Source organism: Hesperophylax consimilis, chromosome 13 (assembly GCF_061612785.1).
Source record: "Hesperophylax consimilis isolate HC1 chromosome 13, BYU_Hcon_1.0, whole genome shotgun sequence".
Lineage (NCBI taxonomy): Eukaryota > Metazoa > Arthropoda > Insecta > Trichoptera > Limnephilidae > Hesperophylax > Hesperophylax consimilis.
This window is the reverse complement of record NC_142848.1, coordinates 33051102-33069597: the sequence shown is the minus strand read 5'-3', so window position 1 is coordinate 33069597 and position 18496 is coordinate 33051102. Positions and strand designations below refer to the sequence as shown.

General features: G+C 33.1%; 2 protein-coding genes across 2 annotated transcripts in view; one reads left to right on the top strand and one right to left on the bottom strand.

Moving 5' to 3' along the window:
• Positions 1 to 13598, top strand: part of LOC149418841 (WD repeat-containing protein CG11141) — a 42993-nt gene extending 29395 nt beyond the window's left edge. The window contains exons 8-9 of the mRNA XM_089639034.1: positions 3261 to 3873; positions 8538 to 13598. Of these exons, the coding sequence (XP_089495160.1) occupies positions 3261 to 3873; positions 8538 to 9000 (1076 nt within the window). The 3' untranslated portion in view covers positions 9001 to 13598. The remainder of the gene's footprint in view (positions 1 to 3260; positions 3874 to 8537) is intronic.
• Positions 13599 to 13702: 104 nt separating this feature from the next.
• LOC149418840 (mitotic spindle assembly checkpoint protein MAD1-like) overlaps positions 13703 to 18496 on the bottom strand; it is a 29694-nt gene continuing 24900 nt past the window's right edge. The window contains exons 11-13 of the mRNA XM_089639032.1: positions 17649 to 17806; positions 17156 to 17254; positions 13703 to 15841 (exon numbers count right to left, since the gene is read on the bottom strand). Of these exons, the coding sequence (XP_089495158.1) occupies positions 15622 to 15841; positions 17156 to 17254; positions 17649 to 17806 (477 nt within the window). The 3' untranslated portion in view covers positions 13703 to 15621. The remainder of the gene's footprint in view (positions 15842 to 17155; positions 17255 to 17648; positions 17807 to 18496) is intronic.

Here is an 18496-nt window from a genome sequence, read left to right as displayed (position 1 = left end):
GAAAAACCTGTATTCACAGCTTTTAAATGTAAAATGATATGTGATTTTTCAGAATTTGTTTATTTACGGTGCATAATACGCAATGTTACATTCATAAAAAGTCTGTCTTACATAGTGTCACTTTAATGACTTGTCGGTCGTACATGTACACATTGTCACATTCATGACAAGTCTGTCTTACACAGTCTCTAATAACGACCATTTCTTATGTGTTGTTATAATATAACAAGCTGTCTTATTCAGCATCACATCATGTCAAGTATCTTATACAGTATCAAATTATAACCATGTCTTTATAATGACAATCTGTCTTACACAGTATCACATTCATGACAAGTCTATCTTACACAACATCACATTCATGACAAGTCTCTTACGCAGTCTCATAATATAATGACCATGTTTTATATAGACATATGACAAGCTATATATTGCACAGTATAGCATTAATAAGTCTGTTGTGCACAGTCTCAAATAGGAATTGCAAATAATGACCATGTCTTATTCAGTTACAACGTTATATGGTCAGCCTGTCCTAAACTGTATCACATTTATCACAGGTCTGTGATTCAGTGTCACATGACAAGCCCGTGTTACACAATACAAGCTATTATTTTTTTTTAATCTCTTATTTCCAGACTCACACAGGCAACTTTAGTTGCGTGCATCAAAATCCATTATGGTAGATGGAGGTGACACGACACTTTTTTGAATTTGTATGGATTTCGAAATAGTTGCCGCAACTAAAATTGCCTTTGTGCGCCTGGACTAACATTTATATTTACCTATGTATGCATATTTCTTTGAATATTATGATTTTATTGATTGACATTAAATTTAAGAAATCTTTGTGGTAAACAATAGATTATAATGATTGCAAAGATCCCTTGAAGCTTGTAAAACTATCTTGTTGTATTTATAGTGCATGCCTGTAAAATTGCATTGCTTTTACTCTTGTATTCTTAGTTTTAATTTGTTTGTCCTTAAATTATTTAAAATGAAACATGTAACATTGGAGATGGTGTTTTGAAATTAATTGTTGTTCCTATATTACGATAGATACCTACCTAACTGTACTTGAACAGGAGCCACTCGCTACTAGTACATATATAATACAGGGTGTCCGGAAACTCGTAGTACAAGCGGGAAACTGGTGAATCTACATCACATTTGGAGTCGATTTTGTAGTATATTTTTTTTTTATTTGAGCTTTCGTTATCGAGTAAATCGAGTTTGAAGTTGATTTTTTTTTTTTTTTTTTTTAATCAAATTCTTATAAATTATTACTGAAGATCAAAGTACCCAACTAATTAAAACTATTTGAAAGTAAAACAAATGAAGAAACTCGGATTTGAAGCATTATTTTGAAATCACCCTTCATTTAACCCGGTGTAATCATAAAATATTTCTGCTCTGCAGGGTTAAAACATCTGTTATTCAACCCTAAACACCAGAAAAAACTTTAACCCTAAAATAGCCGAAAAATATTTTTTTTTGGTTTTTTTTTTTTTTTTTTGAAAATGCTCAAATCAAAAAACTTTATGTTTTTTTGGGTTCCCCATGTGGTGTAGATTCTCCAGTTTCCCGCTTGTACTACGAGTTTCCGGACACCGTGTATAATATGCACAATAACTAATTAACACAGTAACTGTTATTTAACTAATATTCAGTTATTATTATCATAACCAACCTTAAAATCTACATATATAAATAAAAGGCGTTGTTATGTGTGTGCCCTATCTCAAAACTACTGGGAAAATTCAAAGTTTGTTCTTATTAGTGCCAGGAGCGTTTAGAGAGTGGTTTGGATGGTATAAGAAGTCGGTGACGCCTGAGGAAGACTTGCATTATCTCTGCACTGGAATGAGACACGTCTTTATAATGTTGTTTTTTTTTTAACAGAAACAGTGTAGATTTCAAGATACTAAATGAAAATGGTAGAGAAAGTCAGGGACGCCCGCGGAAGACATGAATTAAATAATTATTTTTGGCAAAATGAGGCGTACGTGATGAACCAAGAAAAGTTGTAAAGAGAATGTGTGACGTGGAAGTGAATGGTGTTTTTGACGTAGAAGGAAAGTTTTTGGTAAAATCAGGCGTATTTGATGAACCAAGAAAAGGTTAATGAGAATGTATGAAGTAGAAGTGAATGGTAGAAGAATTTGGGGATGCCCGAGGAAAACGTGGCACGATCAAGTGAAAGAAATACTTCAAAAAATAAGCTATCCATTTTTTTAGAATAATAATAATATAATATTATTTCCACCTTAAAAATGCATCAGCTAGTAATTATAAATCAGATTAAATGCTCTTTACAATTAATAAACAATTAACACAGCTTATTCTTAATTTATTTCTACAAACATGGTTATACATATAAACAGTGGTGTTTTAAAATAAAATTATAAGATTAGCTTATGTCATGTTTGGTCTTATCTTAATAATATTTGACTAATTTATATAGCGCCGTTTTCGTAAAAAAATCACCTCAAGGACGCTGATATCTTACAACTAACAAACAGAATATAGTTGTAAGATAAGACGAAACATGACGTAACCTAACCCTAATAATAATAATAAATAATAATACTTGGATGACTTGTATAGCGCCGTTTTTGTGCAAAAACACCTCAAGGGCGCTGTGTTATAAGGTTAGGTTATGTAATGTTTCGTCTTATCTTACAACTAACAAACAAAATATAGTTGTAAGATAAGACGAAACATGACATAACGTAACCCTAAAATTATAAGGTTAGTTTATGTCATGTTTCGTCTTATCTTACAACTAACAGACAAGATATAAATCAACTATAGAATATTATTTATGCATTGTAGCCAAAGATATTAGAAGAACGAGATGTGCTATGAGCAGTTCATACTGTGTGGAATTGTGTTGCCGAGTGTCGCCGGTTTTGTTCACCAATACTACTGCACACCTTCGCTTACGCTAAGGTATCCGCACTAATACATAGAACAGATTTTTGTGCGTACGCGTCCCGATACCGTTCAAAGTACCCTAATTAGGTAGTACTCCGGCTACGGTCCGGCGGCCAACATAGCATATCTCGTTCTTCTAATATCTTTGATTGTAGCAAAGTAATGTGCATGAATTTTTAGTATTTATTATTGTTTGTTTTTATTTTAAATTATGCACAATTAATTTTGACTTAATTTTATTATGCTTGATTGTATCATTTTTCTGGTAACATTAAATAAATATATTTTATATATCAATAAATAAATCTTTTTCTTTTTCTCAGAAGAAAATCTGATGACAAAATCCCTTACAAATCCTATCCAGCTGGCCGTGAACACTATCAAAGAGCTTGCGAGTCTTCAAACTCAGGTCAATCTGTCGGGTCTGCTGGAGCACTGCGATGATTTGAACAGCGAGAACTCCGTATCCACGTTCAACGAGAGTCCGAGTATAGCTCCGGCCGAGGAGTGCTTTGAATTGCCCGTCGTCCAAGAATTACCCAAAGATATAAACACAAACATGCTGGACCGGATAATGCACAATATCATTGGAGACAAAGATGGTATCTTAGACCACGACAACCCTAATTTCACTGACCCTGGAATGGAGCAAGTCATAAGCGGAATGAAACACTTTGAAGAAGTAATAGATAAGAAAAAACAAACATACAATTTGATAAATGGCAAGGGGTTCGAGGAAGATATTCTCTACAAATCTAAAAAGAGCAGAAGGAACAATGTGATAAATTTGGATGGCTCCAGTACAGATTCAAAGGAATCTTCTAAAGGTTTTGAGATGAACGGAGATAGCTCCATTAAAAGGACGGATGAAAGGAATGACTCGAACTCGCCTCGAAGGCCAAAGCCGTTATCGGGGATGTCCACTAGTGTAAAGAGGTAATTTATTTTAATTTAGATTTCCTTATCCAGCCTGGAGTGCTCTCTCATCTTCTTCCCCCTGTCCTATCGGGTCAGGGACCCATCATCTAGACAAGACGCCTCCAGGTGTTTTTGTCTTGCGCTACTTCGGTAGTTGCCATTGAACATCTGCCCTCTGGAATTGCTCTCAGTATTTTCAGTGGAGTCGGTCTGAGGGCATTCTAAGCGATTGATGAACCAATGCGACTCAATGAACTCGAGTGATAGAAAATAGAAGAAGGTGTTCAACACTGAAAATGTATCATCAGAATCCTGTGCTTATTAGAAGCGGAGTCACGGATATGCAGCTAGTATATTTCAAGTTCATCTTGGAGATCATCTTACTTTTTAAAAAAAATTTATTTGCAAATTTTTTTGATACAGTAACAAAAAAAATCCCACAAAGGCGAAGCCTACGGGTGGGCATTATAAATTATGTATACAAGACAGTGCTGGTGAAATAAAGAAAAAAATATAGTACCTAAAGATAGATGAATGTGATTTTTCTGGAGTTTCTTTTAAGTGAAGATATTTAATTTTAAAAGGGTTAAAATTAACATTATGGAACTTCAGGTTAATATTATTATTAGGGGATGACTTTTGGGTATTATAGAAGGGAATAAAAACAGTTTTATCATAATTTAGGCTAACTTTAAGATTAGATGTGATTTGAGATATTCACGGCCAAAAGTATTGTTGTGATTGATTTTTGGATTGTTATGCCGAGTTGCCCTTCCTCCTTCTTTAGCCAACGTTTCGGGCACTGTAACGATGTCCAGAAGCTAAAGAAGGAGGAAGTGCAACACAGCATAATAACCCAAAAATTTATTACAATAAGTCATTATGTATGATATACACCAAAAATTTACAGCAATTAATGGTGCTGCCACACGCAAAGCTCACATCAACAGATAATATAAAGCACAATAGCGCTCGCCATACAATCCCATACAGACCCGACACACGTAAAAAGATAACGCGCTATAAGTGTGGTTCTGAACTTCGCTAACCGAATTTATTTTACGTAACCGCTCCCGACGCGATATTTGAAAAGTTATGCGTCCCCCTCTCCGCCGTAAAAAGGAGAGGGGGTCATTTTAATTACGGAGCTACCAACTAAGTTCCGTGTTCCCTTTGACAGCCATGACATAAGCAGCCTAATAATGCATTTCTTATTTATTATGTTAGCTCATATCGTCATGTGTGCTAGTAAATTTAGAAACATAAAAAAAAACTTTATTTGGCAAACATACTTCACATATATTTAAAATATAAATATAATCAATATTTGAATTTGAAGTAAACAAATTTTCGCCCTTTCAAAATTAATCATATTTTTAACTCAGTATGTTTATATGGTAATATCATTCGGTTTTTTGATAAAGTTGGACGGCCTGATACCTACATAGAGAAGCTTCTAGTTTGTTCGTTTGTTGATTGTTTTCAATTGTTTTCCTGGGTAATCTGGTTTGCTCTCGTCAGCTCTCGTGCTCTCTTCTCGTTCCCTGCCCTGGTGTTGGTCCTTGCCGCCTTTGCCTTCGACATTTTTGGAAATCGACGTGAGCTTATTTTACAATAATTTATTATATGTCGCTTTCGTCGATCGGCGTGCGAACTGCGAATTTCCTGATTCGACGGAGAGGTTATGTCAGGTTATGTGAAAATGCGCTATTTACGCACAGATTGTTTAAAATCTAAAAGTTTATAAATAGCATTTATAATTATATAGTTGGCGGCATCATCATCTGAGGATGAGCTGTCCAACAGATCCAGCAATAGGCGACAAGTATCATCCATTTCGAAAACGTGCTCAAGCTGTCAGTAAGTAAAGTTGTCACTTTGACAGATGAAATTATGTTCCTCGGCCGCTCTCGAATTCAACTGACCCCCTCTCCTACCATAGGAAGAAATATTTGATAGCGTCGTGTGTCGGTAGAAAAGATGATGCGCTGTACATTAACTTTTGATGTGAGCTTTGCGTGTGGCAGCAGCTTAAGGCTCAGTCTGTCTGTGCAGATAGAGAAACAATACCGCTTGTTTATTTACGTCCAACAGATGGCGCTGTTTTTCAGAAAAGCGAGTTTTCACAGGTAAGATTTATTTAATATAGGTACATAAAAACACATGCGCATTTGAATGCAACGTTGTGTCAAAAATTCAAAGCAATCGGTGAAGAATTTTCGGAGATTTAATGTTTTGAACAAACGAACATTTAAATTTTTATTTATATAGATGTACTTACCTACTTCACATACAGCTGATAACTTACTAAAATTTACTAAACATCTGTCATATCGCTTTAGTAATCATCAATTTAATCCCATTGCTCTGTTTTATTATGTATTAAATAATGAGCAGGCAACATTCTGCTGATGCTCATTTCTGATTTCACAATGATTTAACGGTAATTGAGTAACTAACTAAAATTTACTAAACATCTGTCATATCGCTTTAGTAATCATCAATTTATTCCCATTGCTCTGTTTTATTATGTATTAAATAATGAGCAGGCAACATTCTGCTGATGCTCATTTCTGATTTCACAATGATTTAACGGTAATTGAGTTGTTTTAAATTCAAAATAAGTTAATCCTTTCTTCTCTCCAAATAAGATCTAATACAGCTTTAAATAGGTTTATATTCGTAGAGTCGATGACATGTTGTGGAAGTTTGTTCCATGCATCCACTACTCTATTTGCAAGGAAGTGTTTCCTAGGATTGGATGCAAAAGGTGTTTTATTATTTATTTTTATATATCAATCTGGAAAACTCACTGTGTTATTCTTGTACAAAATTGTGAACTGTATTATTGATTCATCATATCTATTAGAAACATCGATATATAATAACAAAAGATTTGCCTTCTTATATTTAATTCAAATCTAAAAATAACACCACCTAAGAGTAATTTCATAATACAACTCCCCATCGAATTCTGATACCTCGCTTCGAAAGCCTACATAGATATAAATTCATGTTCCCTACAATATAAAACACGGCACAAAGTTATCGCTCAATCCCATGTTGTAATTTATTAATTTTATCAGCCAATAGCATGCCTGAAAGGCATCACATCACAAGCTATAGAGATGAACTTAACAACCCAGTGTGATGTTAACACACGGACGGGAAAGGTATTTCTATCCGTTCGGTTGATTGTTGCTTAAGGACGGGAAGGGTATTTTTACCTTTTGCACTGGCCTCATTTCAATGGCAGAAAAGTTATTCAATGTTTTTACATGAATATTATATACCAATCTCTTTGCAAAGGTCTCAAATATATGTACATAATTATCGAATCGTAAGACTTTTAAAAAATTTATTTTCGTGCCTTCGTTTACATCGGTATTTCAACAAAAGGATAGTATATTATTTGTTAGTGAAATAATTCAATTCCTGGAGTGAGGGTTTTTATGACTGTGAAACCCGATTCGAATCTCTTTCTCCGTTCCGCACCCACTCAACTCCTATGTGCAAGCGAGCGAGAGATGTCGGGCGTATTTATAGAAAGCAGGTATGAGCAAATACCGATAGGCGGACCGTAATAAACATATTACGAGGTTAATTGAGTTGCATTTCAAATAATATTCGATTTTCGTTTAGTACTTTTATAGCTTGGGTATCCTGAGTTACTATGTAGAAATTTACTTTAATCAATACGTCGTCTCGAAACTATCTATGAGGTATATAAATTAATAAATATTCATATATCTGATTAAATTGTTAATGCTAACTGCCTCAAATTCGTATTTGAATAATGATCTTCCCAAAACTCTTGGGATGAACTTGCTCCGTGCAGACCAACAAAAGGTAAAAATCAATGCTTCTTCCGATATTTTGACTACGAAATAATGCACTTTCTTTTTGATAAATATTTTCTTGAACCAATACTTTTGGTTTCGGAGTCAATTTTAAGGTTCACACTCCCTGTTTAGATTGCCCTGATTGCCCCGTCTTGGTGATGAATAGAAAGGATTGCTTTTCATTGTCCTAACGGCACACCAAATCAAATGAATTTAATTAACTATTCGCAAAATTCATTAATGGGACGTATCTGCAAAACATGCACACCTTACAAGATGTAGACATTTTCAACTGTATCTTGAAAACATAAAATCAAACTGGCTGAATCCATCTCTTGATGCAAAATTTTTAAATACATTCTTATTATTATTGTTCTTATTGTTAATTTTTTCTTTTATTTTTGTTTACATTGTAGCATATACATGGACCAAATATCGATGATTACCTCTGTATATTTTTATTTGTTTGTATATTTAGCCACTAGATGGAGATTTTTGGCTGTTTTCGATTTAATTAATGTCATACGTCCAAATATTAAGACGGAAACAAATGAATTGCTTACTATGGTTTAAAGACAAAGAATCCACCTAGATTTCACAGTTTTACAAAAAAATTTCAAAAAATCTAAAATGTATAATTCATTTTAATTTGTAAAAATCGCCTAAATTTAGGTAGCTATTGCAAAATTGATTAAATAATTAACTCAATTGGTTGATCATATAATGATTACAGAATGTTTACATCTTATATATAATAACTGTTTGATTCCTAAACAAAATGAAATACGTAAAACTCTTTGGGTGATGAATAATCGGCCATTTTTTAATAAATATTTGCAGACCGCCGCCCGGTGACATGAGTCCGGAATCAATAGAGAAGGAAATAAAGGCCAAAGAGGAAATCCTGGCCAAAGTGCTGGACCTGGAACCTATCACCATCAGCACAGTTAAACTTCCATCCCCGGAGATCCCGTACATGAATAGTGACTTTTCCATTTCCAACGCCGCCACGCTTTCAAAATCGCTCTACGTCAAATTACCCAGTGAAGACACCAGACAAACTCACTCTGTCACCAAACACATTATAAGAAGTAATGATGTACCAAAAAAAAAGGAAAAATCTGGCCTAGAACTGATGGAATCTCCCCCTAAGTGCGTTACCATTCCAAATATGTGGAATTTGAAAGAAATCAAGATTGATGCACGGGGCTCCCCTCCCCGAGGGGCGCTCCGCCCGGGTGTCAAGATTACCCACAGGAAAGTCAGTGAAAATGAAGACTTGGACGATTGGGAATTAGTTTAATGCTTTCTCAATATATTTTATTTCTTGCAATGTTCTCGAATCTCTTTTTTTAAATGTCGGACTTTCTGCCTGTACTTATTTTGTGCTTCAAAATACATACAGGCAGGAAATATAATCATATTGTGCACAGGAGACCCGGCTCTACTTCTCATGAATTAAATCTCAATCGTGAAAATGATAATTTAGTAATAATATACATAGTGCCATTGTGCAATATTTGTGTAATTTTATGCGCTATCGTTAGGGAACGGATTAATGTGTATTAAAAAATCTCGGAAGATGCCTTAAAAAAGTGGAAGATGTACATTTAACATCTAGAAATATGTATCATTTCTGTTGTATAAGATGTAAAATATACAACTATAAGGACGGGTTGTTTCAGAGAATTTGAAGTTAATTTTCAAGTTCTGTCGAGTAACTGGCCTATAATGAAATAATAACAGAACTTGAATAGAAAATCAATGTTATAATTTGATGAATTGTTCAATTTTCTAAGTTGACTTTCAAGTTCTGTTATTACAATTTCAGTTTTGTGATACAACTGGCCAAAAATGATATAAGAATAGATTCTTCACAGATCATGAAAATCAACTTTGAAATTTGATGAATTGTTAAATTTCTGTGAAACAACCCGTCCTTAGTGTTTTTCAGTGGTTTCTGGTGATAACTTTGCCTGTTGCTAGCGAGGATTCATTTGTATACTGAAAACGACAGTAATTGAAAACAGCCCTCTGCTAAATGAGTGCTGATTTCGAGGCAGTCGCAAAAAACCGTTTGCAACACATCGAAAGTAACATAATTATTTTTTTTCCCTCTAAATAACAAAATAATAATGTAGATATTACGCAATATATTATATTCATATTATTTTTATTTTTGAGGTGTTCCAAATGGTTTTTCACAACTGTATCGAAGTCAACGCTGTCTGAATAGATATTTGAAATTGTATGTATCTATTTGTGTATTAACTGTGTTTTTATAACTGGATTGTTCTCACGTAAGTGAGATCATCTGTTAAAACCCATTATAAATAAAACAAAAATTTCCAAAGCGGGTTTTACACTCCATGATTCAAATCACTTTTTGATACATTTACTAAGTTACGATTTCTCGAAAGTAACTGATGCAATTACTTTTTTCCACTTTTCCGCCATCAGAATATGTTTTTTTAATGTCACATGCATTTGCATTTATACAATAATATCCGTTCCCTAATTAAATGTATAATTTATTCCAGTGTTTCTTTTAAGTCACAGCATAATAATTTTACATTTATTTATCATATTAATTTTATTGAACTTATCCAGGAATGTCATATTATATTTAATTGCCAAAAATTTAGCCTGTATCTTTAGCTTTAAAAGCCATTGAATTAATATATCTCACCAGAATTAATATATCTCACCAGAATTAATATATCTCACCAGAATTAATATATCTCACCAGAATTAATATATCTCACCAGATTTTTGAAATTAGCAATATGCATGTATGTACTATCGAATAATTAATGTATGCACTGATTTAGACAATACTGATACACCAATGTTGATATTTTACTTAATAGCCATAATATTCTATAAATTCCATCTGATCGTAAGTTTTCCATTGATTGCCCGGCTCTAATGTATAATTTATCTTTTTAAAATGTATGTAGCAGTGTAGGTTTTATTTTTCTTATAAAAGATGGAATGTGATTTAGATAAAAAAAACATCTGATATTTCTTGTGTTTATAGTCTAGTTAAGTCAAGATATTGATATTTTTGAATCTCCCACCCTAAGACAAAACTCATTGCAGACATATCTTCGAAATGAGTCGTATAATTTTATAGACGCCATTTTTTCAACAGACAAAAAATACTTTCAACTCGAAATATGTGGACACAATTATAGAAATATATTGCTCTTTGTGTATGTTGTATATTTATTTCTAGTTCATTTAAAAGATTAAAAAAAAAAATTAAGTGAATTTGTGTAAAAAAAATCCAGAATCTGGTATATGGAAGTGACATTTATTCATTGCCACCACTGATTCCAAAATAGTGTCAGATTGCTATTCTAACATTTTTTGTTTCTATGAACCGATGCACTCTGCCGTTGTGTTCTGTCATCGTGATTGGTCTATATTACAGATTGCCATATTTGTTTCTCACTCTACAGCAGATTTCCGTGTTTAAAACTAAATCGCATTTTCAAATTGAAATTTTTGGCTGAATTGTAGTTCATTTTTCGGAATTCTAATAGTGATATTTGTTTGAAATCCTCAATGTTGCCACATCCATAAATCATTTTTCTCAAAAATGTCAGATAGCTGCCATTGAAATTATACAACTCAAATAACCTTAATATTTTCAAGTGGATTAAAAGTTTTCATAACATTTTCACTGCTCCAATCCTTTTTACCTTCTCAAAACTATCCTAAAATATGCACACAAAAAATACCCTTAAACTCCTTAAGAGTTCTAGCAAACTTAGTGACACGCCTTCAATGTGAAAACAACACCTAATTGTGGACCCAATAATTATTAAACTGGCAGGGTTCTCCCTCCCTCGGAGGACGTGAACCTCAATAAACTGCAGTCACTGCGCATATACAATGATGCACAAATGGGGTTCTAAAGGATTCTGAATATTGTGAAAGTGGACATATTCAAACAGAATACGCGGTAAAAGAATGTCCCCTTCATCAGTTTCCCCACGTTACATCTGTGCTGAACCAAGTGCTCCTGATGCCGTTGACTGACTGAATACCATCAGCATCCTACTTTAACCTTCACCAAATCTCCTCCACCGTACGAAGAACCCTAAAACTTACCAAACTGAGATTGTCAGAAGTCCACCTTTTAATTTCTCTATTTAGTCCATTAATTTCAAAGTACTCGTCTACAGATCACAAATAAAACCAATTCTCATTAATGAATCTCTAATGTTAACCACAGCAATCACCAATAGAACATTCCATTCAATGAAGCTTGGATCAGATAAAATAATGCATAACACATAGTTCATAGTTAAAAAATTACTAGTCCTAAGTTTATACCATAATATATATTTTAAGTGCTTGTGATATTTACATTTATTAATTATTTAACTGCATAACCATGCATTTTGGTCAATGGATTAGATTTTATTTTTATAAGAGAGAAAACTGGATCTTTATTTAGGGAATGTGTTAAGATTTATCAATAGTGTTGCTATAAATAAGTAAAAAAATAATAGAAATCTCAAATTGTATAATGTATTCGAAATTTGTACTTTATACTCTACATCTGAATGAAATACAAAATAGAGATTTAAATATTTCCTGAATGCCTTACCACTAAAATGTCTTTCTGTAATTCACACAGTAAACGCAACACCAGTTATCAAAATAAATGCATGTTAGGCTCCGCTAAACTAAATTTTGTTTAATGCTGAAGTAATTTTAATTAGCATTAATTAAGATCCAAATGATTTAAAATTCATTAGGGCCACCTAAAAAAAAAAGTTAGGTTAAGTTAGTTTTTTTATTTTTTAGGTTGAGTGCCAACTCAACCTATCAAATTGATTGTTTTGTTTAGTAATCTCCTAAAAGTAAACTACAGATGTATTATCTATGCAGTCGGAGCTGTCACTATTGTTTTGTTTAGTAATCTCCTGAAAAAGTAAACTACAGATGTACAAGCTTATCTATGCAGTTGGAGGTGTCACTATTGTTTTGTTTAGTAATCTCCTGAAAAAGTAAACTACAGATGTACAAGCTTATCTATGCAGTTGGAGGTGTCACTATTGTTTTGTTTAGTAATCTCCTGAAAAAGTAAACTACAGATGTACAAGCTTATCTATGCAGTTGGAGGTGTCACTATTGTTTTGTTTAGTAATCTCCTGAAAAAGTAAACTACAGATGTACAAGCTTATCTATGCAGTTGGAGGTGTCACTATTGTTTTGTTTAGTAATCTCCTGAAAAAGTAAACTACAGATGTACAAGCTTATCTATGAAGTCAGAGCTGTCACTATTGTTTTGTACACAAGCTTGTCTATACAGTTGGAGGTGTCACTATTTTGAATATATCAGAAGAGCGTAATGATAAAAATAATAAATAGTTTGTCTTTTTTGTAAAAGAAAGACAAATATTCCTGAGTTAAAAATAAACTGACAAAAAATAATATTTGAATTCCTCCCACTTCCTTCATTATAAGCGGAAAATGTTGCTTGTGCAATGATGGATAAAGTAGTTAGGATTGAACCCACTAAAACTGAGCGGTTACTAACCAGTAAATTAATTAACAAATTATTATAACCAATAATTAAGCCTCCTGAAATATCCATACAAATTGAAAATATCTACTGAGTAAAAATAAATGCCGCCGATGGGATTTAAACCCGCACCTTCTGATGTCCGGTCAGACGCTCTGGACCACTGAGCTACGTCAACTTATTTCCAACACGCCAAATAATTCAATATGTACTAGTACCTCGATCAAAAATTACTGCTTATTATATTTTTAAATAGTAAATTAATTCTTTCTCTTCTGGTCGTCCGTGCAGATTTGTTTGTAGATTTGTAAACAAGTTTTGTCAAAGAAACAGCGTACATATAAAAATAAAGCACATTTTTGTAAATTGATATTGTATGTATTTTTAATTTAAAATCCAAATCTGACAATCACTCCCCAGTGCAATCAAAACCTTCCTGTATAAATATTCAGACATTGGCAGCTAAAATTCCTCGCATGGCAGATATTTACTTGTTTACTCAATTTTTACTTCTAACTAGTGCTCTGCAGCTGTTAAAAATCAGCATTTTCCACCTACCAATGAATATATGAATAATAAACCATACGAAGGAGAAGTATCAAGGCAATTATACAGGTCGGTTTGTATAAAATCCATAGACATCAAATTGATAGACCAGCCAATCAGGGAAAGGGGGACAAACCATGTTGTACGGAGTGTGGGAGACGTCTCCCTTTCTACAGGCATTGTGATTAACTATTTTCAGTCCTTGAAAATATAATCTGTTTACAAATTACTAGTCCATTTTACAATGTTGTGCAAATTGTTCGCTGCGTAAAAACTACCAATCCCAAATCGGGTAAATAAAAGTTTGGACTTTTTCAAAATTGAATATTTTGTTAAGACACTTTTACAAATGTGTTATAATTTACCGATCTCACTCATTTTTAGCGTTCCTACACCAGGTGGTTTGTTTAAAAATGAACATTCAGATCCTAAGCAGATAAGTCCCACAATGGACTGCGTTGCGAACCTTTGCTTTACTTTTCAGCGCAGGATCTGGTTATTTCAATAAACGCTCTTCGGCGGTTAATGTACGACCGATGTCGTAGTTTATTCAAAGCATTCTCTAACCTTCCTGGTGCCAAAAATATGGTCACGTGGTTTGCCTGCAGCTCGTCGAAACGATACCCAGATTTCATGTTAGGGCGACTATCAATTTAGATGTCTATGATGGAATCCTAAATGGAGAATATTGCTGAAAACAACATTAAGTATTAATATTATTTATGGAACGTTTTTTCACATTATATTATTTACATGGAAACCTTTAAGAATGATGGATGACAACTACGGATGCCATATTATACTATCGTCAAAGAAAAGCGATACTGCTGCCACAACAAACATACATTTTATATAGTGAAACTCTCTTATATGTGGACTGATTGGCTTGTTTTTTGTGAGTTTTGAAAGGGCTGAAATACAAAACTTTTTTGGTGTCAATTTATCTGGATTCTATGGGTAATAACTATAGTCAATTCTGTTTTTCCACAAAAGAAAACATAATGGTAATAACAATGTACCGTATTTTTTCATACAATATTTTGTGAAACATACACCACGTGTAAAAACAGAATTAAGTATATGTACTATACGAAAAATTCTATTACCACTGGTTAAAATATCGCAATTTTAAACAAAATTTTGGAATGTTGTTTAATTAGGTCATCAATTTATCATTTTAAGAAAATAAAAATCTGAAATGGAAAACTTATTTTACGGCAACCCAATAAGAGGGTTTTACTGTAAAAAAAAATGTTTATTAATTATCAAAAATACAAAACATTTTTTCCCTATAAATTTTGACAATAATTTGACTTAAGGCGAAGCACTACGTTGTATTGCAAAATCGTGTGTTTTTGGTTTCAAAATTTGGCTTAGAAATATTTTAGGTGCTTGAAATACTGAGAGTAGAACGCATCTTGGCCTTTGAAATAATCAAGCACTTTTTTGACAAGTCTTTATAAGCCCGGGAAAAATAAAGACCTACAAAAACCGTATTAAAGTTTAAAATCTCCTACTTACGAACCCATTTTCAGTAATGGTTTTATTGTATAATGTGGCAAATTAAATTCTTTAGAAAATTATCGTAAAACATTTAAATATTTGTTCCTGAACTTCGTAAAATAAAATAAAACACACTTTTTTCTTGCATAAATCAAAACAGGCGGCTGGTGTTGAGCAGGAATTTAAACTTTATCGCCATCTACATAAGGAGTGTTATTGTTAGCGGCCCGATTCCAAATGTTACACGACGCGGTGCATCGCCCTAACCACAAGCATTCTTGCAACTAAACTTAAAACTTCTTAAAATGTCTTTAAAACTAAGTTCTGAAGGTACTACTGTGTCATACTTTCAGTTAGCATAGTAGTCTTGTTGAACAGATTGAAGGTGAGGGCGCTGACAAATACGGGGAAGGATTTCTGATGATGGAGATGAAGTTCCACAAGGTCCTTGAGCTGCGTGGAGTATTCCGTCTGGACCATCTCTATGCCTCCGTCAGGAGTCAGCTTAAAACTGAGGTATTCGTCCGGTGAGTCGGCATAGATGCTGAGTAATCTGGAAACATAATAAATGTCGACAAAACAAATTTCATAAAATTGAATAATTTTTTTTCATTACTATGGTAATACCGATTTTAGAACTAGTATTTCTGCGAGCAGTAGACCTTACATGCAAAAAAGTCTGTTTCTAATCTTCTCGTATTTAATAAATGAAAACCAACATGTTCTCTGAAATCATAAGGTTTGTAAGTAGGTACTTAAATACCTACCTAATTATAAATCTTATGTAACATTTAAAAAAAATTTAAATAAGGAATTCGATTTTTCCAAAGAAACATCACAATCTCAATTACAAATCTTTTTTAAAACTTTTTTCAGGCAGGTAGGAACCATTATATTTAAAAAAAAAAAAAAAGAAGCAAATAAGAATATAATCCCAATAAACACGTCGATTTCACATTTGAAGAAGAATCTTTATTGCACCATTAAAATGGCCACCATCTTGAAAATGAAATGGAACATACAAAAAAAATTACAGACAGTTCAAATGTAAAACGGTTGAGTGAAAACAGGAAGTCGCTACGCTCAGTCGATGAATTGTAGTGGGAATAAATGTGAGATTATTTTTGACTTCCGAATCTGCAGATTGACAATGGATAGGAAAAATGGCACAACTCAATTATTCACAATTTTTTTTAACCCTCAAGCTAATTTGTCCACTTTTGGGAACAACTCATATGGTATCATAGAAAACGTTGTATTTCCCTTACTGCCATGGTGAGAAATATGATCTAAAAGAGATTAGAATGAGAAAACTCCACGCTTTAGCAAAGGTTCCGAATGTAATTTGGAAAAAAAAATTATGAAACTTTGTTAATTTTTCTATGAAACTACAAAAAAGTGAGGTGACGGTAACATTTGTAACACATTTGTGTAATAAAATGAGCGCATTTTTCTTAATTTTTCATTACCGTAATTTTAGTTATTAAAAACGTAAGGTAAGTCAGTAAAAAAAAATTTACATTCACATTCAACATTTAAATATATCAAAAATGATATGTTTATTTATAAGAATAAAATGAGAAAGCTTATTTTATCACCTTTAATAGGCAGTTTTTAGTTTTCAGATACATTCAGAAATATTCCATTTATTTGGATTTTAGTGCAAAGCGGAAATACTTCGATGCACGAGGAGTTGATGCTAAAAGTGTTTCGTCCACACAGTTTTTTATTTTGACTTAGCATCTAATAAATGGATGACATTATCTTGCGTGTAAAGCGTTCTTATCCTTATTCTATCCGCCCATGAAGTGAAATGGCGCGATGGTTAGTTACTTAATTGAAATACAGAGAAACAAATCATATTTACCTATAATTGTTGGGGCTAGTTCTGTCCAATTTATATCCCATAAGAATATAACATACATTTCTATATTCCTGCAGGGAGCTCATGAGAGTTTCTTTTACCCTGAAAAGAAATAAAACATTATTAATATATGATTGACTGTTTTTTTATTACTTAATGAGTAAAACCTCAAATTGTAATTTTTAATTATTGTAGACAATATTAGCGATTTACATCATACATAAAGATAGCAGCCGATAAAAATCTGCAGTTAGAAAATTAAGACAATGTTGGTAGTTCTTATTCGAAGTATGATACAGTTAAATATGACCGAAGGAGATAGGGTCCCATCAGCTCAGTTGGTAGAGCAGTGCCAAGCCTAGGGTCCAGGGTTCAAGTCTTAGATGTGACTGTATCTTTTTCTGATTTTTTGTTTTAAATTTCGGTTAGGAATCGCTAATAATGTCTTCAATAATTGTATCTGTTGCTTTTTAAATGAATTTAGTAGAATGTGTACCTCTGTGCTTTGAGTTTATGTGACTCCAGTTCACTCTTGAGCTGTTCCACTTCCTGACAGCTGACAGGGAATCCATCCCGAGTGGTTTCTGACAGCTGTCGGCTCATTTCCAATTCGTTCTGCTCCAATCTTTTGATTTTCCTCCTGAGTTCCATTATCTGAAAGTCATTAGGTATTTATTATTATCAAAGTACTGTAATGTTAACCACTCAGAACATTAGAACGTCAAAAGACTTAAATATGATAATAACGGTCAAGACATTAGAACGTCTTTTCACGTAAACGCGCGAGATTTTACAAAAATTGATTTATTTCCATCACTAGTATACGGATTCCCATGATTTAAAAAACAGAGTATCGATAATGAATAACGCTACGCGTCTGTATTCAAGAATATCTATGGAACGTAGAGGTGCATTATCTAAGCCGATTGAAACTGTCAAGATGTTCGTTAATAATTTATTGCGTTTCTAAATAATTTATTAAAAATATTTTAGTTTGGACGGTTAATATTTTGAGGTGACTAATAGTTTTTAAATATATTTCTTCAATATATAAAGTGTTGTTTCTTTATGCTACTCAGAAAAAAGTACATTTTTCAAGGCTTTGAAATAATGGTAAGCGATTTTTACATATTTTTGACGTTTTCATAAAATGTATATTTAGAAACGCAAATATTTACGTAAGTTTTTAGATTCTCACGGCCAAAAGCATTTTTGTTGTTTGTTTTTGGGGTGTTATGCCGTGTTGCGCTAACTCCTTCTTTAGCCGACGTTTCGGACAGCGTTGCAGTGTCCATCATCAGGGCAGATCCGGTAGATCCGAAGATGTGTGGATCTACCGGATCT